The 27,696-nt window shown below is 36.2% G+C and overlaps 1 protein-coding gene across 3 annotated transcripts in view; it reads right to left on the bottom strand.

The window, feature by feature from the left end:
• Positions 1 to 27,696, bottom strand: part of TLK1 (tousled like kinase 1) — a 67,759-nt gene that overhangs the window by 22,336 nt on the left and 17,727 nt on the right. For all 3 annotated transcript variants that reach the window (XR_013922253.1, XM_080346365.1, XM_080346364.1), the window contains exons 2-11: positions 19,745 to 19,863; positions 16,453 to 16,524; positions 10,737 to 10,812; positions 8,114 to 8,160; positions 7,665 to 7,751; positions 5,543 to 5,632; positions 4,592 to 4,684; positions 3,380 to 3,490; positions 1,527 to 1,663; positions 113 to 301 (exon numbers count right to left, since the gene is read on the bottom strand). Coding sequence is in view for 2 of the 3 variants with exons in the window: in XM_080346364.1 (XP_080202490.1) it covers positions 113 to 301; positions 1,527 to 1,663; positions 3,380 to 3,490; positions 4,592 to 4,684; positions 5,543 to 5,632; positions 7,665 to 7,751; positions 8,114 to 8,160; positions 10,737 to 10,812; positions 16,453 to 16,524; positions 19,745 to 19,863 (1,021 nt within the window). In the remaining variant the exon portion in view is untranslated. The remainder of the gene's footprint in view (positions 1 to 112; positions 302 to 1,526; positions 1,664 to 3,379; positions 3,491 to 4,591; positions 4,685 to 5,542; positions 5,633 to 7,664; positions 7,752 to 8,113; positions 8,161 to 10,736; positions 10,813 to 16,452; positions 16,525 to 19,744; positions 19,864 to 27,696) is intronic.

Raw genomic sequence — 27,696 nt, 5'->3', positions numbered from 1 at the left:
GAATATAGCTGCTGAATATACTGAGTGTCTTTTTATGCTGTTATTTGAATAGAACTCACAGAAACAATATCTGAGATTTTATGTAAAAGACTGATTGAAATGTTAAACTTACAGCTGTGGTAAATTGGGTCTAACAAAGGGATCGTTTTCTGCCCCATTCACAGCTTTATTTTTCCTCTGCTTGGGTTCAGAATTGGCAGATGGTGCCTGAGAATTATTTGTAGTTGGAGGCTTTCGCTTGGCCAGGAGCTTTCTTTGCCTTTCAATGTCTTCCCTTTGTTGATTCACCCATTCTTGCTGCCTGTAAACCCCAAAAAAAGCTTTATTAAAGTTGCATAATTTTGCATTTTTTAAAGAACTATCTTTTTAACTGATGAAGCATTAAGAAATTTTTAGAAAAGTTACAGTACATGTGGATATGTTTCCTAGGAAAAAGAACACCAATGTTCTTCACGAGGTGGAAAAATGTTGCTAAAGTTTTGGCACAATCTACTTTTGAAATACGTGGTTGAGGTTTTTGTTTTGGGATTGTTTCATTTTTGAAAGTGTTACACATGATTTCTGCACTAGAAAAAGGAAAAAAAAATATCTGAGCTGGTGGATACCTTCTATTATACCATCAAAACAAATGTAGCAGTGTAAATAGAGAGTGCCTAATTTTTATAGGCCAAAGAAAGAATCTGATATGACCATTCCAAATAAATCATCGCTTTGGTTGTATGGCGAACAACTGCAGCTTTTATGCAAAACATGGATACAGATTGTTTTTAAGATTGTCTTAAAAAAATCAATACCCTAGGCAATCACATAATGCTAAGACTACACATTGCCCTTCAGAAACTAAAATCTTGGTGAATTACATTTAAATATACATATATATCTCCAAAGATGGAGTCAGACTCATTACCAAAGAACATCTTTTGAGGCATTGCATAATTATTTAACCACTATCTCTGATGGTCTCCTAGGTCCTTTTCCTTGGCCCCATCTCTGCTGAAATACCTGTTGCAGCAGCTCTTTTCCAGGTGGCTGCTGTCCCCATCCCCTTGCACTAGACCCTGTCTGAGGCTGCCACATTTGTCACCCATGACACTGAGGAGCTGGATGCCTGAAAAAGCTGCTCCAGTGATGGATGGGCAGGCAGCACCTGTGTGACCACTAAGATCTCATCTGCCCCAATGATCACCAGTGATACGTGGTTAGCTGCATGAAAAAAAATCACTGATTCAGTTTTATAGCTCTTACTACCAGCTGGGCTGGATAATTATGTGCTGCTCATTTAGTACATTCATGATTTTCTAAGGATAGTCACAATCAAGTGAAACCAAACTGTCTTTCAATGACATCCAGCCTTAGTATTCTTTCACTTGATTAAGGGAGTTCTGTACTGTATTCTCAGTCTTTAAAAGGCAAAGCAAAATACAATGTATGAAAAACTGCTCCAATCCTAGAACTTTAGTAATAAAACAGTCCACTAGAGGGAACTAACAATTAGTCAGAGTTTTAAGAACATAGCATTTACTAACTTCACAAGATTTTGAAATGCAAAGCCATCTGTCCACTGTTCAGTAAATGAAGCACCATGACGAACTGTTGTAAAATGCCCCAGGCGTAATCTGTCTTGCATGCTCTTCTCTCTGCTTGCCAGCTTCTCCTGTGTGCTCTAAGAAAACAAAACAATATTCACGTTTAGTAATACTAAAGTGTTCAAAAAGTCAGTAAAACACCCAGCTCTTTTCCTCCAACAACTTTCTAAGGGAAGGGTAAAAGGAGAGTAGATGAAAACATCTTGTATTACTTTACTCATTTATTCTAATTTCTGCAGAACTCAAATATCTGCAGTTGTCAGAATTGGTACACCAAAAAAAAAATTAGAGTTTGACTCAGTTTTTTATAAAGTTTGCTGTTCTTCATAATTAACAAAACATTTTATTTGTAAATACAGCAAAACTGGTAAGAATATCAGCATGATACAGACATATAATTAAGATTATGTCTGTACATGTCTGTTATACTAAATGAGCCTGATCAGATATCGGCAAGTGTGCACCTACTTTACTTAGCCTGGAAACTCCCTAGACAGAGCATCTATGTTACTACTTGTACCAAATTGACTGAGCTCAGGAATCTCTACATGGGAGCGCACTGCAGGTAGACTGAACTGTAATCAGATATTCCCTTGCAGAAGCAGATGCCCTTCTCAGAACCAGCCACTGCTACCACAGGCATCCTTGGGATGGGATAAACAACTCAATCTGCCCAGTCTGCTTCAGCATAAGAAGAGCGAGCCCTGGGAACACCACTGATGGACCGAAACTTCTTTAATTTTTATAAATGATTGCTTCTTGAGAAATGCCTACAGCTCAAACACACACCCAAAAAGTGAGAAGTTGACATAATTAGGATTTCTGTGCAAACAGCCTTCTAGACTGAAGAGGAGGCCTGCAAGGCCTTTCATGAAAAACGGCCTATGGGGTATTCTCAGTCTGAAGGTGCCCACCTAGCATCACGCTGAACAGATCTGAGGCATTTTTTGCCTGCAGTCCCCCCACGCTGGAACTTAAAAAGGACTGCAACAATTCATTTATGGCATGCTAGCGAGGAAACTCTCCCTAATTCTCTGAGAGACAAGCGTGTGCTCTTGTATCTGACAGCAGCATCTAGCAGCTAGTGCCAGGGGACAGCCTTGGCTGTTTACCTTAAACTTTTTTGTATCCTAGTTTGTAATAATCTGATTTTCTATTCACATTTTGTTACTTTAAAAAAAAAAAAAATACAGCTATTTTAAAGAAGAAAGAAACAAGCTATCCTTGCCTTTTACAAAATTGTTGTTAGTTTAAATATAATTGGCATTAAATTTGAAATAAATATTTCTTTCATAGTAGTACGAAGGTAAATCATCACCTTCATTTGTTTCCATTAATCTTGAGCTAACATAGCATTTTATCATTTTATAATCAAAATTGTCTCAGTCACTTAAAACATCTTGCAAAGAGATTTTATCTGTCTCATCTCCATAACTGATTATGTTCATAAATTTTTGCATCCACTGTAATCTTATTCTTAAAGTTAGTCCAGAAAGTTTATTACCTATTAACTTCTTATCTTTTATGCTTTTCTATTTCTGAATTACTCATGATGGGAAAACTCCCCTTAAATTAAAAAAGGCACTTTTTCCATGATCTGAAAAGGTCTCAACATTTTATTTTGCCTATTCTGGTATATAAAAAAACTTACTGCCAGATAAGAGACCATGAATATGAAGTTTCAGTCTCAGAGACTCAGCAAAAAAGTTAAAGTGAAAATGAAAGAGTCATAATGGACTTCTATGGCATGCCAACAGTTTTTATCACAAAGATTGTAAAAGCAGTAAACTTACCTTTTCAATTAGGAGCTTCTTACTCATTGAAATACATTTGTTTAACCTTTCTTTATATTTTTCAAGTAGCTTTTGTTGTTCATCTATTTGTCTTCTAAGATCACAGTTAGCCTAATAAATATACACAAAATATGAAAAGATATATTGAAACACTTTGCACTGAGCTGCATTGTGCATTACAACATTCAGCATACAAATAATACATAAAAACATTGTACCAAACACCTTTCCATTCCTCCACTGTTTAGGATATCCTTATCCTTATCCATATCCTAAACTGAGAGTTTAGTCTTAGCTCCAAATCCTTTATATCTGATTGCTGAAGTCATGTGAAATCCTAACATTTTTAATGTAAAAGGAAAGAAAAATTTCATAGACAAAAGTTTCAGCTATCTGAATAGGAAGTTTAACAAGTTCCCTATGTTCCAATTATATTTAACTTATTACCTTAACAAAAGCATAGCAATATTATTTTGTTTAAAACTAAATGATTTTAAAAAAAGAAAGGTTAGGATTGTCTGTGCCATACTATTGAACATGTGCTAAAAAATGGTCTTCATGTATGATTTTTATAATGTATGACTGCACAGGTTAATATGTACTTGTCCACATATAAATACTAAACAGACTATTGAGTTGTAAATACAGGGTGTTTTGTTTCATATTTCTAGGCATTACCTTTCCAACACTTCTTTCAAGAGCAAAAGCATTATGATTTTTTTTTCTGAAAACAGGTCTTAGAGCACAGTATAGCATAGGCTTCTTACTAAAAGTAGTTATTTATTGCTCATAATAAAACACCTCCATTCTGAAACTGCCAAAAGTTGTCCCACTGCTAACTGCTACTCACAGATGGAGCAACAAAAAAACACCTGTTACATGAAATTATATTATGAACTTAAGGAATGAACCAACCTCCTGCAAAACAGCATCAGCTTTCTTTGTACCTTCAGAAAGCATATAAACCTATTTAAACACTAACTAGACATAGCACAGAAGCAGAAAAAAAACACTTATGCATTTTGTTTCATAGACTTCTACGATTTTCAGAAAAAAAAATTTAGAAAAATGAAAAACTTGTTTCACCTTTTAATATAGGTAACTCCAGGGCAATTTTTTAAAACAAGGATTATTCAAATATTTAAAATATTTGCCTCAGATTCACTGTCTGTTGTTCTGAATAAGCGTCTTTATCCCATGTCTAACACTTACCCTGAGTAAGTCATCTATACGACCTTCTTTCTTTTCCAAGTCTTGATTTTTATTACTTTCTAGTGCAGCTAATTTCAGCATTGTGAGATCAGTCTAAAAAGAACATTTTGAAATATTTATCCTTTCCTTCAACAATCACAGCATTATTTTTCTCATGTTCGTTAGGCAGAGAAATAAACTACTTGAAAACATCCAACAAGACCAGTACATTTTATTTGCATGTGTTTCAAAAGTGACATGGAAAGTTCTTACTCAAAACTGCTTTCCCTCTTCATGAGAACAATTGTGAACAGCTGGGACAAACCACTAACAGTGTTAAAAAGATTTCATCCCCGATTGAAAAGTTATTGTTAACAAAAAAAGCATATAAGACAGGGCAAGAATGTAAATGTCAGCTAATTACTTTAAATTCTCTCTATTTGGTCAACAGGTGAAGTTCTGACTAAGCTCTGAAAGAACTGATCATGTCAGAAATGGCAGAGAGAATAAAACAGTTGCTTGCAGCTTTTAAAAGTCATGACAGAACTATATCTTGATCATCTTGATTGCCATCTCATTTTTCTTCTTCAATGTCATATTTTAAATGCAATATGACAACAGCAGCTGTCACTTCAAATGCTGTCTGAAAGAGCAGCCTCTACTTCTAAGATCACACAACAGCTAAAATCTGGAGCAAAAGCTTACCAACAACGTGGTCATCTACATGGTCAAACTACTCATTAAGTACACTGTTGGAGGCAGAGCACATACAGAATACAAAGCTAAGCAGAAAGACTTAAATCATGACCTGCAGAACTTAACAGAAAAATGCTTCGGCAGACTGTCAAAAGCAAAGCTTCTGAAAGCCTTTAGGAGTTTAGAAGTTGAAAGACAAAGAAATAAACATGTCCATAATTTCTTTTTTCCTACAGTCTGAAGTGATACAGAATAGCTCTACTCAAAAATAGTTACCTGAGTAATTTTAAAAGATAACTGCTTTGGTTGCGTGATAGGGTGGTCCCCGAAAGCTAATAAAGTAGGAGAAGGACTATTCTGTCGAACCTGGAATGGATAAAAACGAAGGGGTTTAGATACAACTGTAACATTCAATTATGAACATAGCCTTGTTTACAACAATTGGCAGGAAAATCATCTAGAATAGAGAAATAAGGTATCTTTATTACAGAAGATACCACTTGGTACACTGCATTGAGAGCTACCACTATGCTGCTATACATCAGTCACAGTTTAAAAAGAATAAAATATATTCTCTGAGAAAACTGAGATTGTCACTTTTGGGAAACTGGCAAAGATTTAACACAATACAAGACTGACACAGGGTGATGTCAGTCTTACAAGGACTTATTTTTCTGATTCTAAGCTTTCACAACTCAAAAATAATTCAAGTTATTTTTGGAGTGGTTATTTTCCATGGGAGAACCAGAAAGGGGAGTGTGCAGATCAGAACATAAATCCTGTTCCCCAAACCCACTAGTTTGTGTGAATGAGACGATTTTCAAGCCAAATTCCAGAATCTGTATTACACTCCACTCTGTTAGCAAGAATAAGAGAATGTCTGAAGTTGAAAGTACATGGAAAAAAAGCTGAGGTCTACCAGCAGAAAAAACAAATCCTTTCTGTAACTGGTGGAATCTGTTTCGCCATTTAGAATCACATGTTGGTATGCTTAACACTGAAATATATTAATCAAGGATTTAGATGAGGGAATAAAGTGCACTGTCAGCAGGTTTGCTGATGACACCAAGCTGGGAGGAGTGGCTGACACACCAGAAGGCTGTGCTGCCATCCAGCGAGACCTGGACAGGCTGGAGAGTTGGGTGGGAAATATAACAAGGGAAAGTGCAGAGTCTTGCATCCGGGCAGGAACAAGCCCAGGTTCCAGTATAGGTTGGGGAACGACCTATTAGAGAGCAGTGTAGGAGAAAGGGACCTGGGGGTGTACAGCAGGATGACCCTAAGCCAGCACTGTGCCCTTGTGGCCAGGAAGGCCAATGGCATCCTGGGGTGTATTAGAAGGGGGGTGGTCAGTAGGTCGAGAGAGGTTCTTCTCCCCCTCTACTCTGCCCTGGTGAGACTGCACCTGGAATACTGTGTCCAGTTCTGGGCCCCTCAGTTCCGGAAGGACAGGGAACTGCTGGAGAGAGTCCAGTGCCGGGCAACAAAGATGATGAAGGGAGTGGAGCATCTCCCTTGTGAGGAAAGGCTGAGGGAGCTGGGGCTCTTTAGCTGAGGTCACTGAGGGGTGACCTTATTAATGTTTACAGATATATAAAGGGTGAGTGTCCCGAGGATGGAGCCAGGCTCTTCTCAGTGACAACCAACGGTAGGACAAGGGGTAATGGGTTCAAACTGGAACACAAGAGGTTCCACTTAAATTTGAGAAGAAACTTCTTCTCAGTAAGAGTATCAGAACACTGGAACAGGTTGCCCAGGGGGGTTGTGGAGTCTCCTTCTCCAAAGACATTCAGAACCCGCGCCTGGACACATTCCTGTGTAACTTCATCTGGGTGTTCCTGCTCTGGCGGGAGGATTGGACTGGATGAGCTTTCGAGGTCCCTTCCAATCCCTAACATTCTGTGACTCTGAGAAATTGTGCATACGAGGAAGAAAAAATTAATTAGCATGACCAACAAAGAGAATATTAAAAGGATATAGGCAAATCAGGTATCAATTATTTAAAAACAAAATTTATCAAAAACTGAGCTTTTAAAATCCCAAGTTAGGGGTTCAGTATCCTCCTAAGTAACGAAAATCCTCCCCTTTCTTGTTTGAGGCTTGTGAACAGCCGTCATTAGAACATTTCAACATATATTGAACATTTCAACATATATTGAACATTTTACACAATTACTTTGTATTTTAAAATGATGCTTTAGAAAAAAGTTTATGTTCTGTTAACAGAAAATTTTAGATTTAGTATTTAACTTGATGCTTTTTTTTGCTGTTTAAAGAACAAACTCCTACCCAGGATTCCCTCCTTTGAAAACTCTTCACTTCTATATAGATTCTTTTCAATTATGCTGCTTTTAGACTATAAGAGCATCTCCAGCAGTTATGAAGTTCACAAACTTACAGAAGAAGGAGCGGAATGTGAATTCTGAGGAGATCGGATTGCAGGAGGCACACCTCGCACTGGACTAGAGCCGTTTCCACCTTGGTACTGTGGAGAAGATATGGACCTCCAATTAGTTACTCTTCTTAGCAAAACACCTTATACATCTACTGAATGATACAGCTCATCTGCACACAGAATTTGTAAATCAGACGGTCTTTCTTTTATTAGTATAACCTTTGGTCATTTAAAGAAAAGTGTGAAAGAAAATGGTTTTTGTATTTGAGCTCAGGCTGCACCAAGAGACCACTGCATCTCTTCTTCTAAGGTTTAATGCTGATAAATGTACATAATGAAAAAAGTATCCTCTCAAGATGGCTGTCCATTACAAGCAAAAATATTGTAATACAAAAAAGGTTAAAGTAAATTTTAAAGCTGAAGTAAATTTTACAAACATACAAAAACCTTACCTCAAAATAGTCACTAATCTTGTGACCACGTCCCCCAATATTCTTTCCTGAAACAATACATTAATACATTGGAATTGATTAAATACATTACTTAGAGATGTGTCTTATATTTTTAGATATACAGTAATTATAGGAAAGTCTTACCACTTGTTAATTGGCTTTCTTTGGTGTGCTAGTATGTGATCTCCCTATATAGATAATTAAGGGATTGGCCACAACAAAGAAATCGGCCTATTCTATTCATTGAGAAATCAAAAATTAAGTCACACTTCAGAAATTAAGTCACACTTCAATTCCTAAACCAGATGAGTGCATGCCTAGACCTCTTCTGGATAACAGGAAACTCATCTCTCATCCTACAGATCAAACCTTTAGCTCTACGTCCCTGTCTATCTCAAAGTTCACCCACTTCCAAAATATGTAATTAACCAAGCCTATTAACATTATATGCTCCAGGTGGGTTATTGTGCCCAAATGCTCAGCCCAAGGACTTCCTTAAGTGCCAACAACAGTGTGGGCACAGAGGGTGACAAGTGTTTCCATTCCTCCCAGCCTGGTTATGAATCAGCTAACTCACAGGGTTAACTACAGATATAAATAGAGCAGAGTGGGAGAGTAGAATTTCTTTTATCTGAATCGTCAGTGAGACTTTAGAAGCACCAATGCAAATTCATCTTTCTTCAATGTGAGGACCTGTCACATACGTGGCATTTGAGAGGCTGCACCATGGCCTTACCCAGTGCCATAAATGCTTTCTTCTATTTGACCTCAAGATAACTGATAAATCTTAAGACTGTATTTGTCTCTTGTTCAAGTCAGACTACCTGTTAGGAAACAACTTGAAAATGGACCATTGTTCAAAGCTTTTCTTTATAGAAAATAATTTTTGGCAAAAAATTAGGAGATCATTACCCATAGGTCAGAAAATGTAATTTTAGACATTTTAGTGAAGTTTTTCAAGCTTTTCTATTCCTTCAGACCTGAAGAATTCGTCCTAGTCCAGTGCACTTCTGTATTGGCAGAGCTGCATAACTTTGTGTCAAAGAAATACCATGAAGAAACAGAAACATTTGGTAGCCCTTTTTGTGTCAAGGCTTTTAAGAGAAATATTCAGATAAAATAATTCAAAGACCTAGAACAGCACACAGCTACCCCCTCCAGCAGTTACCCAGTTAGGAGTACATATCACTGCTACTGCCATCTAGCCAGTTCTTTACTGACCCTATAATTTTGTTACTGATTTCTGTCTTCATGCTTAATTCCCATATATCGCTTTATCAAATTAGAATTTGCTTTCATCCAGATAAATGAGATAGACTGCTTTCCTTTTTAGTATAGAAAAATCTAATGTCATGTTACAGAACTCTGCACTGAAGAAATACATCAAATTCTTTCGGCACAACCAATTATGAATAGGTTTACACTGACTTTCGTCCCACTTTCAAATTACATCCATGTTCTAAGCAATACTTTTCTTCAACATTTATGGATTATTTTGCATATTACAAAGTCAAAATCCTAGGTATGTAAAAATCACAAGAGATGGACTTCTTGTTCCTTTTTTCAATAAAATAGCAGTATTTGCTGTGTTTCAACTGTACTGTACCACTTCAATATGCTGCAGTTTCCTAGAACAGTTCCTTAGAGTACTGCAGCGCAGATTACTCGGTTTCACTGCTGCTGACAGTAAAATAGTAATTATAAGACATTATAATCACGTTGTCTATGTTGAGAAGTTCCTAAAATTTCTATCTTCTCTAATTTCAATTCTTACTGATAGAAAGAAGGATAGGCTACTAGAACAATGGAAATAGGAAATTTCATTCAAGTTCTTTGAACAAAGCAGGTCTCTATGAAGCAACGCTTACAAAGAAATTAATTTTAGTCAAACTACATAATGCTCCTACTAATAGCATGTTGCATCATTAAGACTTCCAGATATGGAGCCCATTGATATGTATCTGAAGTGGCACTTCCTAGCTCAGTTAGAAACAAAAAAAGCTAATACAGATGTTATCAAAACTATTTCCTCTCCCCTTCTGATGAATTCTCGTCTTGAGGTTAAGCTTCCACCATTCCTCCCCCAAAAGTTACATTGGAAAGAGGAACAACAAAAACTATGCTTTGTAAATATTAAATTGCAAATCAGTCTCAGCCCAATTTCGCCATCCCTCTAGACAACTACACTGTACAATAATCCATAAAAAAGAAAAATAAAATTAAATTTTTAAATATACCTGAAAAACGAGCAACCAGATATTATAATCTGAAATCTCTTTCTCCCTTTACCTACTGCAAAGAAATATAAACTATAACAGTATTTTGGATGAGAAGAACTGCTGCAATTCTTAAAAAGTACATAGAGTTGTACCATAGCTACAGGTTACACATGCAGTAGCACACAACTGTTATGGGCAATTACCAGCCCAGCTCAGATTTTACTTGTCCATCCGTTCCAGTAACAAATGAAGGAGGAGAAGATGTAATTAATCATCCAAAACCCAACACCTTTTCCATGCAAGCAAAAGTACAGAATTTTTAAGGCTAACAGTCAAAACTTTGTGCATTATAATTTGATTAAATATATGCAATAACTATCTAATTCATTTACATGTTCTTTTACCTTGGCTGCTTTCACTCTGAGTGTCTGCTTTTCTTTTTCTTCCTCTGGAAGGTTCTGACTGTTTCTTCTCTGGAGTCTACAAACAACAAAAAGAACATGATTCAACAGCAGCTCTATTTATTTATATTATTATTGCTAAATTATTGCAAAATAAATTTAAATCTTCATTCATAAAACATGATTTCACAATTCAGCGGGGATGTAATTTCAGATCACAGTTAAATAATACGATCCTTGGTCAATCAGATATATAAGCTAGAAAAGATATTTAAGGAAGTGAGAAATAATTCTTAAATAATTTCCCAAATGGAAATTCTACATACTAATTGTGAAGCAATTATACCTTTTCATCCAGTCTGGAGTTTATGTTTCACTTATGGCTACATTTTACCGAGATCTTCAGATTATAGTTGTGGGTGTTTTAAAGCTTAATACTTAGTGAAATAAGCTGATTCTTGACAGTGTTTTCTACACATTGCCACAGTATAAACACAAAGTTCTAGTGCTTCAATAGGAAGCCAATAATGTTATGTATTTTCAGAAGTGTAGAAGTCATCTCCAAACTAATATAAGCCATAGATTTCCAGAATCTTCTTAGGATTAAAAAAAAAAGAGAGCAACGGCTCAAAATTCGAGTATCTATCCACCTGGAAAGTGGTGTTGTTCCCTCCCCATTATATTTGTATCTCAAGAAATTGAAAGAAAAATATCAATGATGAGTTAAAAAATACAGATCCGCTGAAAATTTATTCCAGAAAGATTATATATAGTTGCCTAGAAACTACAATCAGCAAGTACAACACAGATAACAAGAGAGCGCTGTGATCAGAAGCATCTCTAAATTACATTTGCTCTCTTGATTTGAGGATTGAAACCGGTTAGTCTCCCCACTGTAAGTTAAATTGCTCTGGTTGAAGGAAAAGATCCTGCAGCTGTGGGTCTTTTCAGCCTCTGAGCAGCCTCATACCAGCAACTGGAGAAAGCACAGAAGCCATTACATGAACTCTGTTCTACAATCAAGAAATCGACGGTCCCTAACATCTCAGACTAAATTTGAGATCAGTGATAAGATGCTTCACTCTTTTATACCATCATTTTACGATTCCACTGTATTTAGCACTTTGTGCTCAAAGTATTCTTCTCTCAACACAGCAAATGATACCAAAATCCAAATTTCAACTAGAAGCATTTCAAGTGTGTTTCAGTTCCAAAACCTTCACATGGTATCTTCAAATATAAATTTATTCAAAATACCCTAAAATATTTATTTTGGCAAAGAACCATTTTAAGTTAGCTGTGATTCACAGAAAATGATCAGTCTATAAAAGAACAATCAGGACAAGAAAAGCCTTCCTTATCTACACCATGTATTTTTTAGCAGTTTCAACTTTGTGGATAGCTTCATAAAAGCACCTTTGGAAGTTTTACAATTGTAACTGTTGTATTATAATGCTACAAATGAAGTTAAAATTACATAAATTTCATTTAAAATAAACTCTTCCAATCAAAATCTGGATTTTTAACCATGCTATTTCACATTAGCAAACTGTACAAAACGGACTCCTGGAAATGAAGTTATCTTAAGACAATGTGATTCTGAAAGCAAAAAGGTTAGCTTAGAAATACTATTTTAATAATTTGCAATTACTGCCAAGTAAACAGGTAACATTAGGCTATCTTCCAACAAAATTAAATCAAAACTATTTAACCAAGCATTTTCATGTTATTCTTATTTTCCAGCTTTCAATTTTGCAGTTATCATTCTAACGTAGCCACTTTTACCTACCATATCAAGCAAAAATTAAGTTCTTTAAAAACTAATTAATGACTAAACTTTTAAGATTTCCTCCACCAAAATCAGTTTCCAACTGCAGTGACTGATGTCTTGTATTTATAAACCAGCCATTTGAAGAGGTTTAAAGTTTTAAAACTGAATCTCAAATAATTAATAAATGTCTATTTCCTTAAGCTCTTCTGATTTCTTTCAGTGTTTAATTTAACCTTCCAAGCAAAAAAAGTATTAGCACACTAATGAGGTTATTAATGAGGTTACCAAACAAGGTCACGTTCACCTTTTCCAAGTACAAAATTCACATGGTAATGTACAGCGTACATCAATCACTAGAAAATGTTCTCCAAAATCCTTTCTAATGAATGGAATCATATGAATTACAAGAAACTGAAGACTAATGGGGCTGAGGAGTATCCTCCTGATAAATGACGATTGAAGCTACTTTCAGTCACTTCAAAAGGATTTATGTATAGTCAAGATTTAGATTAAAACCCCACTATTTCAGAAGCCAGACAAAATAGTTCGGAAGCTACATTAAAGTTACCCACAGTTTTACATATTAGCAGAGCCTCATCCATCATGGTCTTGATCCTAGTTCTCTTCACACTTATAGTTTTAAGTCTTGGCTTTTCACATACTCCTTTACAAAATCAATATTTCTGAGTACCAATCCTCAACTAGTCAATCTCCTTTACAAAAAGATACTGAGATATTTTTACATACTTTATGTATAGTATATATATATATACTATACAGTATATATATACACACTATATATATATAGTGTATATATATAATATAGAGTATATACTATACATTATATAGTATATAATATTTTCTACCGTTATCATAGAACTGGTAACAGTATAACTCAAGAAGTTATTTTTGTAGAAGAAAAAAAAATTAAAATCATGTTTAATAAAAGTGCTTATTTTTTGTCTCAACACTTAAAATCTCCAGTATGCTTAATAGTCATGAGGTTTTTTTAGTTGTTAATATTTTTCACATGCATAATGAACGAGTTTATAGTTTTTCACAATTATTTTCTTCTAAATCCTACCCTCCCCCCAAAGCGTTACAACTACAGCACACAAATACAGCAGCGCTATTTTTCTCTGCAACACATTATAAATTCCAATTAGATCAAACCTGTAGTTACTTCTGAAATCACATTTATTATTAGGGTTGTGTATTATTGGGAACTGCAGCAACTAAACAGCTACATCCAAGCAGAGCAAAAACATTTAAATAACTAAACAAACTGGACAAATCAAGCCACAGACAAAACTGTCCTTTAAATAATTCATTATCTACAGAAAATAGAAAACAGTATAAGATAGTAATACATATAGTAAATACAATAACAGTAAAATAGTTATAAACACAAGAACGTATTTGTAACCAAAATAAGGACTAATCCACTTTAATGAGGAATGATGGGGAAGGCCAAAATATTGGAAGACTACCAGAAGCACTTGTTCACAATCCTATTCAGTCAATTTAGGATTTATCTCAACTACAAGTAGCTAATACACACTCAAATTAAGACCTATGTAGCACAGCAACAATACATTTAATAAAATAAAGATAATGTATACATTTAAAAATAAACTAGAATGTAGGCCTGGATCTTAAGATCAAACATCCAGCTGGTGTTTATTGCTCACAAGGCTGAACTGAATCCAGAACAAATCCTGGCTTCATGTTATTTTGCAGATCAAAGCTTACCTCTCTGAAGTATCTTAATTAAAACTATTATTGAGATAAGTTGTCCCTCTTAATACATCCATCAGACAGTAAAAAAAAAAAGACTACAGTTCTAATAGTTGTATTTTCTGCAATCCCATGTGCAAAAACTAAAAAAGAAAACATTTGCACCAGAAAAACAAAAAGGGGGGGTGTGTGTGGGAAGCCTGCCTCGTTTTGAAAACTAAGTGTCAAAGACTTTCTTTTAATGTGTCACTTAGTGATGAAAACACAGAATAATGACATGAATGTACCATCACAATTTCATCAGAAACCGATATTCTTGCTAGAAACTAATTTCAATTATTCTGAGATTTGCATTTCTACTTTTTTCTTCTCCCAAAATCTATTGTAACACAACAGTTCTCTTTCAGCATCAAAATACAGAACTGCTTTCCTGTATGATGAAGTCTTTATATTTCTACACTATCATCCACAAGAGGAATTCCTTATTAAGACTTCATTGTCACACCAGTAAAAAAAAAAATGAAATTGCACAACCTTTTTGCAATATTAAGAACTAAACTGTACTTTTTATAGGATTGTAGAATATAAGTAACCAGATGTTATTTTAAGAACAAAACTCTAAAAACCTATTAACATATTTGATGTTACAATTATAATTTAATTTAAGTGCATACTAGTGACAACTTTGGAAAATGGGTCAAGAAATAATATTTTGTAATTCAATGTCATTAAGACTCACCTTTCAGAAAACAAAGAAGAAACCTGGAGCACTGTGCACTGGAGATCTGTGCAGGGACTTTTTAGGAAAAAAATCTACTTCTATTTTAGAATCCAACTTTTAGAATATTAGAAAAAAATAAAATTATACCTATGCGTGGCTTGAGGTTAAAACACTGCAGAGTCTGTAAATATGGGTTGAACTTTCAAACTTACATGCCTTGGAAAAAACTTGCCGCCATACCTCATGTATACAAGTATAAAATAACATCTTTCTACACCAAAAAGTTACTACATGTACAGTCTGTGTTTTGAGATCACACCGCTACTCACAGACATGGTTTTCTGTCAAGGAATTGCAATAACGCACGGTAACCTTCAGACTCATTTCCATTCCCACACCTTCATCAGCACAGCATCACTGCAACACTGCCCAAAGTATCTCCAGGAAAAGCCACGGAGAAAACCCCAACAGGCAGACAGACTCTTTTGGTTAAGGAAACAGACTATATACAATTGAAAGGAAAATCCAGCTGGGAAAGGCATGGAAAAAACACCAGAACCACCAAACATAACAGAAAGAAATCACACATACAGAACACTTATTTATAAATTAGCAGTCTTGGGAACCAACTAAATTAACTTGGTGCTCAGCCCAATATAAAATCAAACATCAGACAGTGTCTCACAGTGACCAAGTGAATCAAGAACTAGGCCTCAAAAGGAACCTTTAACATGTGAAAATAATGTCAAAAGCACATTGCAAACAATTTCCCCTCTTGCATGACACATACTCAAACACAGGTCTCACCTGGGCTAGAAACACACTCCTGCTTACAACCAGTACAATCTTATGGATGCAAACTGTGATGTACACAGGCAAAACTGGCCCAGGGGCTCACCAACCCCAGAACAGGTGGACTGAAAGAGCTGCATTAGCGCAACTATATCAGTGCTGGTCACTAGCAGGAAAATCATCTGCTCCAGGGAAGTCTGCACATTAAAACCTAACAAGAGTATGAATCCGGTTTTGGCTTATGAACTGTAATTAAGTAAGAAAATACACAGTGACAACTGCAGCTTTTACAAATGCAGATGATAGCTACTGTCTGACCTTGGAGCAAAACTATATTTTTAAAGAAAACATAGCAAACTTGTTTCTACAGTATTTTCAAAGATGCAGCCAAAGACCAGTCAAAGTTTATCTGTGCTTGAAAACTGTATTAAACAGAAGACATCCCCACAGCGTGACTACAGAGTAGCAGAAGCAGTTCATTTCATGACAGAAAATCCAGAGAAACTTTTATGAAGCCATGTCTCCCCCTCCCAGAGATGGTATGTTCTCATAATATATGCTTTTTCCTATCTAGCTGTGTATTTTGCATTTTTATTTAAATGTTTCTACATAAAATAACGCATCAAAGTTGAATATAAGATTATGATTTGTTAACATGAAAACTTTGAGGTAATAATGAATCTGTCCCATATACTTACCTCTGATTCTTTATCGCTTAAAGATCCCAAGCTTCCAAAACTGTGATTTGAGCTTTCGTTATTTGTTGAGGCCTACCAAGACAAACAAAATACTGAACATTATATACAGACTTATAAAACATCTAATCTGCTATTATCACTCAGTTATAACAAGTAGCAGTAACAAAACTTCACAATTGCAAGGAAGACTTGATTAACTGTACAGCACTTGTGACTTGCAAGAGGGATAAAAAGTTTGACAGGTTGATATTTTGGCAGGGCACAGTAAATTGTGTATGTCGATTGCTTTTAAGCCAAGTAAAACTCTGTTACATTCAAAAAATATTTCAGTCTTATTTAGGAATCCGATGAAAAGCCCTACCAAATGGTTCCACCAAATGGGCTTAAAAAGCCAATATAGCTGAAAGTGCTGGAGACTACTAAAAATTTTTCATTTTTCAATTTAAAAAAGGGTTTAATTCTCTCCAAGACAGATACTAGGCTACTACAGAGATTATATTTTAAATCCATTCAATGACAGAAAATTACAATCTATTGAAAATATTATTCTACATTCTTAAAACAAAACATTTCCCGCAAAGTAACAAATAGAAACTAGTAAGGAAAAAAACACCACCACCACCCCCAAAAAACTAACTGTGAAATAGTCTCAAGTTACAATATTTATTTAGAAATTTTCTAAGGCTGATTTATTCAGAGAACTTTTGAATACAGAATGACAGTGATGATGTTTTATTGCAAGAGGCTGTTCCACGTTCACATAACAAAAAGTGCCAACATCAGTTGAGCTTCTTGTTATTAAAAGAAAAAAAATCTTATGCAAAGAGGAAGTTTCCTCATTTTTTCCTTCAAAGTGAAAGCAGAACAATGTAGACCATATTTACACATAACGTTTTCCCAGTTACCTCTGCACATCAGACCAAAAGGTTTTATCTGCCTTTTTAATAAAAATCAGATAAGCCTCTCTCAACATCCTCCACCATGACTGAAGACTGTATTAGAAAGAAAAGCATATTCCAAACCCAGTCCCAATCAGCTACTACACTTCACATTCTCTGCTTGGATACACTGAATAGTCAGAAATAAAAGAAATACAGAAAAAACTTATATAATTGCCATTTTATTGATGGTGGAATAAATCACAAGACTAGATATTGGTATTCCCCTCTACTTTCCTGCCTTCTAAAACCAAACAAAAAGTAAGCAGGAAAAAGAAGAGATATTGCAACGTATACTGAAGATTATTTGTGGAGTATTTCTGGTCAAAGTTAAGAACTACTGTGTCTTGGCTGAGGAGCTGCATCAACCAGGACAGTGGTAATACTATTTTCTGCAAACAACTATCGAAGCATTTGGTAGTATTAAAAAAAAAACCAACACAACACTTTATCCAGCTATCCTTTTGGAAACCAACTGGATGAGATACAATTATCTGTTCAGACAGATCTTGGAACATGTCAGGGAAAAGAAATTCACAATTCACACAGTAGAGAGAAAAAGGAAATTAGCTGTTTCAAATTTTTTTTTATTTCCTCTGGATAATTTGGATGAACAAGCTGAGAACCTGAAAGTGGAATGTAATTTAGGTAAAAGTGAAAACAGCGAAACAATAGACAACAAAAAAAGACTTGAAGAGATTCATGGAAATGGTAAGCAGCAGCTCTCAGGGGATCAAAAGTTTAAAGAAAAGGAACACTGAGAAACTTGATAATTACTTTTAAAAACAATGCATTACACACATAGCAGTAGACATTCTGAGAAGGAAAGTGGCAATAAGGGACCAACACAGCTGTATCAAAAACTAATAGAAGGGTTTATAAGCACACTAGAAGTTAAAAGAAGATACGGATCTAGTCACGAAAAAGGACAAATAGTCATTTGAATGATGAGTAATTACCCGAGGAATTACAATGAACTAATAAATTAGGGAATTAAGTAGTACTAGAGAAACCAAGCAAGAAAGAAAGAAAGACAAGCCAAAATTTCCAAGTTTGTCTCTATCTAATTTTAATCATAAGATATGGCAAGTATACATTTTTGCAGTCATAATTAGAAGGCTTTAAACAAAAAGAGAAAACAACAGTGCATCAACCACACTGTGTCAATCCAACCTGATTCCTTCCCTGCCTGTTTAACTCACTTCCTGGTGAAGATGGCAGTAACAGAAGTGATATGCCGCTTTTTTCACAGCTTTATGAGAGTTACCTTCACATTATTCTCAAAACCAAATTAAGACGACATGATGCAAGATCACTATACGCTGATTTCTCTGCTTTATAGTTGGTTAATAGTCATCAATAATATCAAATATCCCCAGAAATTTCATCAGTCTGCTATCAGGTAGTATTCTGTTCTGTAATCTAGAGTGGCAATTAAAATGTGGAATAGGAAGTAAAAAATACTAACCAAGTCTGTACAAAATACTTAAAATACAAAGGCACTGCAAACACTTAGGAAACAGAATTCAAAATTATGTCAGTCATGGGGGAAATGTGCCTAAAAACTTAGTATTATATTTCTTTTAACATCAGTTTATTAAGTACTACACCTGGAGAAGAACATTGAAACGCGCAAATACAAAATGGAGTACCTTTGGTTACGCAACAGTATTGCAGAAATCAGTCTTGGAAGTTGAAACTAGTAACTTGAACAGAATTTCCAATAAAGGCAAATTTATTTTGCAGATATATCAATTGAAGGGTAATATATGACATATGGAAGGTAATTAAGCCCTTCTATTCAATGTTCATAAGGTTTTTCCTCAACTGTTGCATCCTGGTTTAGATATTAATGCACAGACTGCAGGAAGTCTGCAATGAAAGTAGGTAAAATTGTATAAATGTCTGGAAAAGTTGAAAGAATTTGGCTTTGTTAATCTAAATATATTAGTCTTCAAACAAGTTTAATATTAAGAACAGAGGTCACAGCAGACCCCCTGTCTCTATTCCAAGCCAAACTATAGTAGCTGGCCATTTGCAGAAAGGACAACTCCACTTAAATACTGGGAAAAATGTCTGTCTCTGATCATGTGCACTACAGCGAAACCATAAATGCCTGTAGAAACCCATTCTTTGGTATTTTTAAGAACAATTCAATGTCCATATCACAGACAGGTTCAGGATAAACATCCTATCTCAAAGCAAAATAACAGACTAACAAGGATTTTCCTGAGAGCCTCTTCCAACCCAGTACTTTTGCAAGTGAATCATGCAGGTAACGTACAAGTGAGACACTGTGAAATAAACTAATATTTCAAAGACGGTAGACATGGATGACTGCTCTTAGAACTTACTTTAGCTCCAACACTGCAACTTCCAGTACTTCCAGTGCTGCCACTTACTACTCCTGTAAATCTTGCCTCTAACAACTCCTGTCTTCTTGGGTCCAGGCTATGAAGCTCATCCATTGCTCCTAAAAAAAAAATAAAATAAAATAAAAGTTAATTATGTTCCCTAATGTTTGCAATGGCATATTTCACAAACAAGCCAAACATACTACTGGCCTATGCAAAGAAGGAACTTACACCATCAGCTTGACAAGGATTCACCATCTGCTACCTAATAAAAAATGTATTCAACGAATTCCAGAAACTTTGAAGAAAGTTCTGTGTGTCAATTTTGGTGAAAACTAGAACCTGTTAGAGGCGCGTAAGAGACATGGAGTCTGCAGCATGCAATACGCCAACCAGGCAACTATTTATAGATCAAAAACCAGCTGACAGGAGCAAAATACTTTCCAGCATAAAACCTTCCTGTTCTGCAATCCTCTTGTTTTCCATATTATTTAAATTGTTTAGGCTATCAACATATCACTGTCCAAGACAAACAAGTAAGAATCACAGGAGAAAAAGGGAAATCAGAAGGTAGATCACAGTCCCCAAGAGGTGCAGGGGAAGGCAGGGTTATAAGGACCTGGGAAGGGCTGAGGAGCAAGGAGCAGGATCAGCAACGTGGAAAGAGCCAAGAGCCACAGGGACCCTTGCAGAGGTGGTGCCCCTGCCAAATGGGCAGTGGGGGCTGCGGGCATGGCAGGAACAGGAGGGGGAAGGAAACCGGGGGAACAAAAGGAGTTTCTGATGAGCTCAGCCTACAGGAGTAGGCCGCAAAACGATGTGCAGCTTCCTAATCTGTATTTAAATCACGGCTGCTTAATGAGTCTGAAAGATGATCTAGACAAATAGTCTTCCGTATTTACACAAACTGCTTTGTTTTTATCTTTTCAACTACTTGAACATTTAGTTTACCTTCACTTGGAAACATTTCAGTTGCTTTATTTTAAATAACATATTTAATGCCGAAGTCTTTATGCACTATTTTAATAGCATATCTCCGAAGTTCCATATAAAGTGATATAGCCTCATTTTTTTCAGCTAAGACACAGCTTATCATGTTTGTGCTTTTCCGTGCCATGGGACAACACAGCAGTTCAGAAAGGACTGCAGGTAATAACTGTGTATATTCAAATAGTGCTATGAGAGAAAGCTTTTGGAATTTCCTTTTATGAAAACTGCAGTTTGCAAAGTTTAAGTGCTTTTATTAACTTCCACTCATCAACTAAGCATCTTGACAGGCAAGGTATCAGTGCAGCTTTCCACGTCATTAGTAAGACATGAGACACTTTCCTATACAACTCTTGGGTACCTCACAAATCTTTAACATTCAAGAGCTAGACAGAACTTTCTGTACTGCACATTTTGGTCACTCCAAGCCATGCAGCTAAGCCTCCTGGTAGAGACAGCGCTGGTTCTGCTGTCTGGCTAATTCCCTTGCTCCTGCAGGAAGGCAGGCGACAGTGTGGCATCTGTGCTCCTTCACTGCAGAGCCCGGTACCCAGAACCTCCTCTGGCAGAAGAAAATCACAGTGAGAGAAAAACAGTCAGGAAGGAGACATTCAGGAAATGTGTTGTAGGTAGACTCTTCTTCTGAAAAAAATTAAACTGCAAATGGCAGGTTGAGGATACCACATTTTGTTTCTGAAGGTGGAAGAGCTTACCCAAACACAGCCACATCCAGAGCTGGAGGTCTCTTTTCCAGCAATGCAGGGGAATTATCCAGTTTGAAACTACAGTTGGTTTCTTATCAGCGGTTGTAATGCCACTTCTGTACTTGCATAGTAAAAATTCCTCCAATTTCTACATATTTTAGATTGTAAGCTCTCTGGGGTACAGACTGGTTTACTACATATATGCATAGTGCAGTTCAATAAGGAATCCTATTTAAACTCTTGCTTCCTAAAATGTGCTTGTGTACCACTTCCAGGAGTTTCAAAACCAAAGTGTACACTTTTATGCACAAAAAATATTTCTTATATTTACATATTGTGCAATAAAGCTTCCGTTTTTTCTTTTTTTTTCTTTTTTTTTTTTTTTTAAGCAGATGTGTACAGCATACCTTTACTAGTATGTAATCCATACCTTAATGGGAAAGTATTGTTCTAAAAGCGCATAAGAAACTAATCACACCAGATTTCTCAGGTGAGTATAAATGACTATTGTTTTGGTTCGTAACAGTAAATGTCTAAGTGTATGCCACTCTGAAACAAATAACATGAGTTTACCAAAGCAACCCATTTAATGAAGCAGGACTAGCAATATTTTGATTTACTAGCCTACTTGACAGTCACCGCCCACCAAAGTTCAGAGCTTACTTAAAATTGCTGACATAATTCTAGCAATTACAAACCATGCACATATTACAGAAACAGATATTATCATACCCTATATTGTTTATTTTATGAAATATAAGAAAGCAATAATCACAGTAGATAGCTAAGGTTCATTTGAAGTGCTGTAGGGTAAAACTGCTACTGCAGATCTCATGTACTGTATCTAGATACTAATGTGCTAAATAGACCAGCACCCCTGGGTTACCTCCCCAGTCAGAATGGTAATTTAGCAGGTAGAGGGGTAGTCCACAGCACAGATGAAACACAATCCTCCCTTTTATTTTTCTGCTCAGATTTTAGAACCTACACATGGCTGACAAACATAGTGTATTCTCTTGATTGTTTCTGCTGGAGTGTTTTTTGTTGTTGTGTTTGGTGGTTTGGGGTTTGGTTTGGTTTTTGTTATTGTTGTTAAATATCCAGAACCAAAAAGCAACACGTAACATGTACACTCCGCCATCCTTCTGATCTGAAGGACAAGACAGAAAATCTGGATTCAAATCTTCCAACACTGAGCAAACCCTAAGAAGGTCTATTAAACTGCCTTCGTCATTCATGCTGTAATTTAAGATACACCATTCACTCCCAGACACACAGCTGCTTTTTCCAAGAACATGCAGTTCCGTACAATCCTTCAATTCTTAGCACAAGTTAACTGCTTTTAAAGGTACCATACACTTAAAGGCACTTCATGTAAGGGACAAAAAATATAATTTTTAAACACCAGACTTCATAAATTATCCTGCTGACAGAACACCTTGCTGCTCACAAGATAGATATAACTTACAGTTTTGAAAATCTACCCAGACTTCTCAGTTGAACTACATCCCCGAAAGTCAACTCATTATCTCAAAAGACACACAAGTACTTACAGCATATTTACAATGACATCAGATGAAAGACTAGCATTGCTACCACCCACTGCCACTCAAACTTCTGCTATCTTCCAAAGAGAACACCTGGAAGATTACCCCAAACTCACAGAAGAGCCCAGATTTTAGAATGCTTCTTCTAGTAATTTTTTTAGAAGTTACCAACACTATCGTTGTATTTTTTTAGGTTCTTTCAGAATAATCTAAAGCCTCTTCTTTAAAAACTGGTAATTTGAATTTTTCAGACCTGGTGATCATAAAATAATGAAGCACAAACAGCACCTGTACTCTTAAGGCCCCACACCTCCAAATATACAAATACTTGCAAAAGATCCAGTTATTTTACCAAATATTTACTTGCTCATACTTCAGTAAAATGGACATTTTAGGAGAAAAAAAATTAGCAGAGAGTTGCAACTGCAAGTCTTCACCTCCTAAAACTGGATCTTTTGTGATACACACATATTATGATCTCCACCTCAAGCACTGCCAGACGGCAGAGCAGCGCGGCAGACCCAAACACAAGGGCTTGGCAGATCAGACATGTTTTCCTTTTCCACTAAATATGGAATCAAGCTTCAAGCCTCAATCTTTATCTTTGACTCTCTTATTACCCTGAATGGACTCTTGTTATCTGGCAATCAATTACAGCTGAAGAAAGATCAACAGCTTCACACATTGTCAGCTTTCTACAATGAAGATAAAATTCATTATGCAGAAGCCAGACTCTTCTTAGAACATCCCTCCAGATTAGACTGAGGCCCCCTTCTCCTGAATTCAAGGCCAGGACAAACCACCTTTCACTTAAGTGAAAGGCATACTGGTTTGGTCTGGTTTCTTTAACCGACTTATATGCATATAGCTTTTAATTCCAAAGCAAACCACTTGAACGCACAGACCTATCTATTGAAAAGAAGAAGACAGTTCAACAATAGCCCAAGCGCAAATCGAATTTCCTAATGTGCTCCTAGCAGGCACTCAGATTTTATGGTAACACACATTGTATGAGAATTATGTCCAACATATTTGCAGGAACACTTCACATTAACACTGATAATATTACCACCGTGTAGTCTCTTCACTGACAGTAGCATCTTTTAGATCAGTAAATATAACTAATATACAATTAAAAGGGCAAAAGGTAGGAATAATAATAAAAAAAAACAACACCACATTTCAAATGGCAAGAAAAGCAGTCTGGAAAGCAGCTTAAAAAAAAAAATCAAAAATCAAAATTCCTTTAAAGGTATCAAACAATCCTTGAAGTTATGACTTTAAGCATGGTAACCATTCCAAGTGCAGAAACCACTGTTTAACAGCATTGCAATGCAATCCCTAAAGTCTTTAAGTAACTCTTTATTTCAACTTGGAATATCCTAAATGTGCATTTATCCCATTATGTTGATGGTCTAATAATTTAATTTCATAACAACTGAGTTTGACAGCTCTTGTCAATCTAGAATACATGTGTATGAGCAGATAAATGGAAAGCTTTAAATTATCAAATGCAAAACAGACTACAGAAAATTAGTAAAAACACAGATTTAAAAATCCTTGAGCATCCTCCTAAAAAAAAGCCCACACAACTACTTTTCCCTTCTTCTTTCACCAAAATTAAGATGCATCTTGTCTCTGCATCCATTTGTATTTCCTTTTAAGTGAACTACTCTCTTGTCTCATTTGTAAAAAACAAAGCAGCAAACCAAGCAAACCAAAACATGCACTAAACTTCATTCTTCTCTCTTCTCTTTCTCAAACTCTGGACTTTCCTTACTGCAGGACCAACCTGAAAGGGCTTTTTCATTCTCCAGGAAAATAAAATAATGAAGCTAACATTCCTGCCTCCAAGAAAAGAAACTATTTGGTATAGTGGTTAGGCAAATGCTAGCAAGTCATCATCATGTTGATCCAGGTCTCTTCCTACTAATAGTAAAACTTTCTATTTATTACGGCTTCCACTTTATATGTGCTTCAGTACCTTATAAAAGGGAATAAAGCAGCCCAGAACAAGTTGCCAGTGAAGGAACACACAGAGCTCTCAAATACAAGCCTAATCAAGTGAAAAAGCAAGGCAAACCGAACTATAGTAAGACATCAAACTGTACGGAGTGAATGCAAATTTCTTCATTTTTAAATTGGAAAAGGCACCTGTTCCATTTAAAATAAAACATTTGGGCTGCAAGATTGAGAAGTGAATCAAAAAACCAGAAAGTTGACCTGTGCTGCTAAACAACGTCTTGAATAGGCTTTCCTCCGCAGTGTGTTTTGGGGAATCATAGAAAACAGAATTGGAAACAGCCTTGAAAACTACTAATGTGCTAAGAAAACAAGTTGAGATGCTAGCATGATGGCATAAAGCCAAGCAACAGTAATTTGAGAAGAATTCAGTTCCAAGATAACAGCAAAAATCCAGCCCAACTTTTGCAGAAGGCTTTTAAGTGCATCACCATCAGAACAACTGTGAATCACAATCCCCAGGCCATAGTCACTCAGTTCTGCAGCCCCACAAGTCAGAAGGTCCCACTCAACCTAAATCAGCTGTCAGCACGGCAGATGACAAGATAAAATACCTGAGATGTGAAGTAAAACAAAAAAGAAAATCCTAGTACTGTAATATATTTACATCCTAACAATAGCTACATAAACAAAGTCTAGAGGACACTGTTTACCAAGGCCCCAGGGTTCCAGCTCTTCCAAAATACTTAACAGAGTAACAACGAACACTACAGATTACCCATGACAAAGTTTAAACTGGAAATTTAGAAATGCTTATAATCACTGGATTTCCAATCAAGAGGATTAATTTATTTTACAGAGGACTATGTACCTATTGTAACCTCCAAGCAAGAGGTGACATGAAATAGTTCAGGGTAGTATATTAGAGCTGAAAACCTTCACTGTAGGTGCACTCAAACAGCAGCAGTAGATGCAACAGAAAAGGGGGAAAATAGATCCTAATGTTCAAGTGAAACTAGCTGTTTGAAAAGTGATAAGAAATTCTAATGAGGTACATATATAAGCCCGGGGTTAGGAAGGAATAGTATCCATTTAATTAATCAAGAGTCATGACAGTGAAAATGCAACATTTCTGAGCACCTGAGCTGGTAACACTCAGGCATGCAACACAGAAAAAGTAGTATAAAATTCACCTTTCTCACTGAAGTTATCTTTTCTATTTAGGCACTTGTTTCCTAACAAGCACACCCTCTACCACCACTAAGGTTCCTAGGTGAAATTAAAATGCTTTTCTTAGTAATCAAAACAGAGCTTTTATTCCACAAACTGATCCTCTTGAAGTGAGAAAGAGTGTGTCCAAAGGAATGAGCAAAAGGATGCAGGCAAGTGAAAGGTGCTACTGCTTATGGGAGGCTAAGGGGTGAAAGGAAGGAGATAAAAAGCTGGAAAATCAGCAGGCATTCAGGTCAGGCTTTACACAAAACCTGTAGGAGGGAAATAATGTAACTGGCAAATTCTGGCCTAAAAAAGCACAACTATGGCAAATTTAACAAATTATAAGTAAAAGAGTCTTCACTGTATTTAGAAGACAGTAGTTTTTGACAAATACGATTTGAAAATCCACTTCCAAAGTACTTTTATAAAATTTGTGTCTGCTGATTACAGTTGTATGATTGTTGGATGCAAACCTGTTAAAATACAAAGCAAAGAAAATGAGGTTTTTCAAATGAGAAGGAAAAAAAACACCAAACACAACAACTTCCGACTGATTTCCCATGAACTAACGGGCCGATGAGGGAAGGGGTGCATTTTGGTTAGGTTACCTGGCCTCTGCCATTCAACATTAATTCTTCTGGTGCTGAAAAAACAGGAAAATACTCCTTGTGTCCCTCCTCTCCTCAAGATACAGCCTATTTCTTTTTGGAAGACTTTTCAAAGGTTTTTTCAAATGACCATAGCTCAGTTTTTAAAAATGCTGTTTGAAGGTTGGTTATTTCACTTTTCCCAGCAGTTCAACAGTCCAGAAATTTGATCTAAAACAAAGAAAACATCAGCTGCTGGATAGACAAGTAATTTTCTGCAGATCACTCTACAACAGAAATCAATTCTTTAACACTAAAAAGAAAAATAAATAAATAAATAAATAAATAAATAAATAAATATTTAGACTTCATCTCTACGCTGCCAGTTTTTGGATTTCAACTGTCTGGCCAACAATCCAGAAGAGTGAATTACAGAGAAATATGTTCCTGAGGGAACCTCTGCTAACGCCTTGAAGAAAGACTCATGAATAAACCACTTGGGCCAGCTCTAGATCAGTCAGGAGACATTTGTGGGTAACAATTTAGGAACATTTCATTCTCCCTGATTTTCAGCTAGGCGCCCTATTCTAAGGTTCCCTTGGCCATTATGCATCCCATCAGACGGCTGCAGGCAGCAGAGGCAGAAACAAATTTACAAGTTGCCAACCAATGGCTTTATTTCGCCACAAACCAACAACATATAGTCATGCGTGTGGGTATACGCCACAAGGACGGGAGCTCAGAACGGCTCATTCAGAGCTCAGGGAGTGATTCATACAACCAAGAGGACAACCGCTCCCAAAGGGTCTGTTCTATTGCAACTGGGGCTGAACCAGGCACGCAGCTATGTTCACAGCAAGCCAGGGTCTCTGACGAGTCCCTCTACTGATCCTCACCCTTGGAAGTACGATTGAATTACCTGAAAGCCACACATGGCTCATAAGCAATGC

Source organism: Nesoenas mayeri (assembly GCF_963082525.1).
Source record: "Nesoenas mayeri genome assembly, chromosome: 6".
Lineage (NCBI taxonomy): Eukaryota > Metazoa > Chordata > Aves > Columbiformes > Columbidae > Nesoenas > Nesoenas mayeri.
Note: the sequence above shows the minus strand (reverse complement) of the source record. Positions and strands in the feature narration are given on the sequence as shown.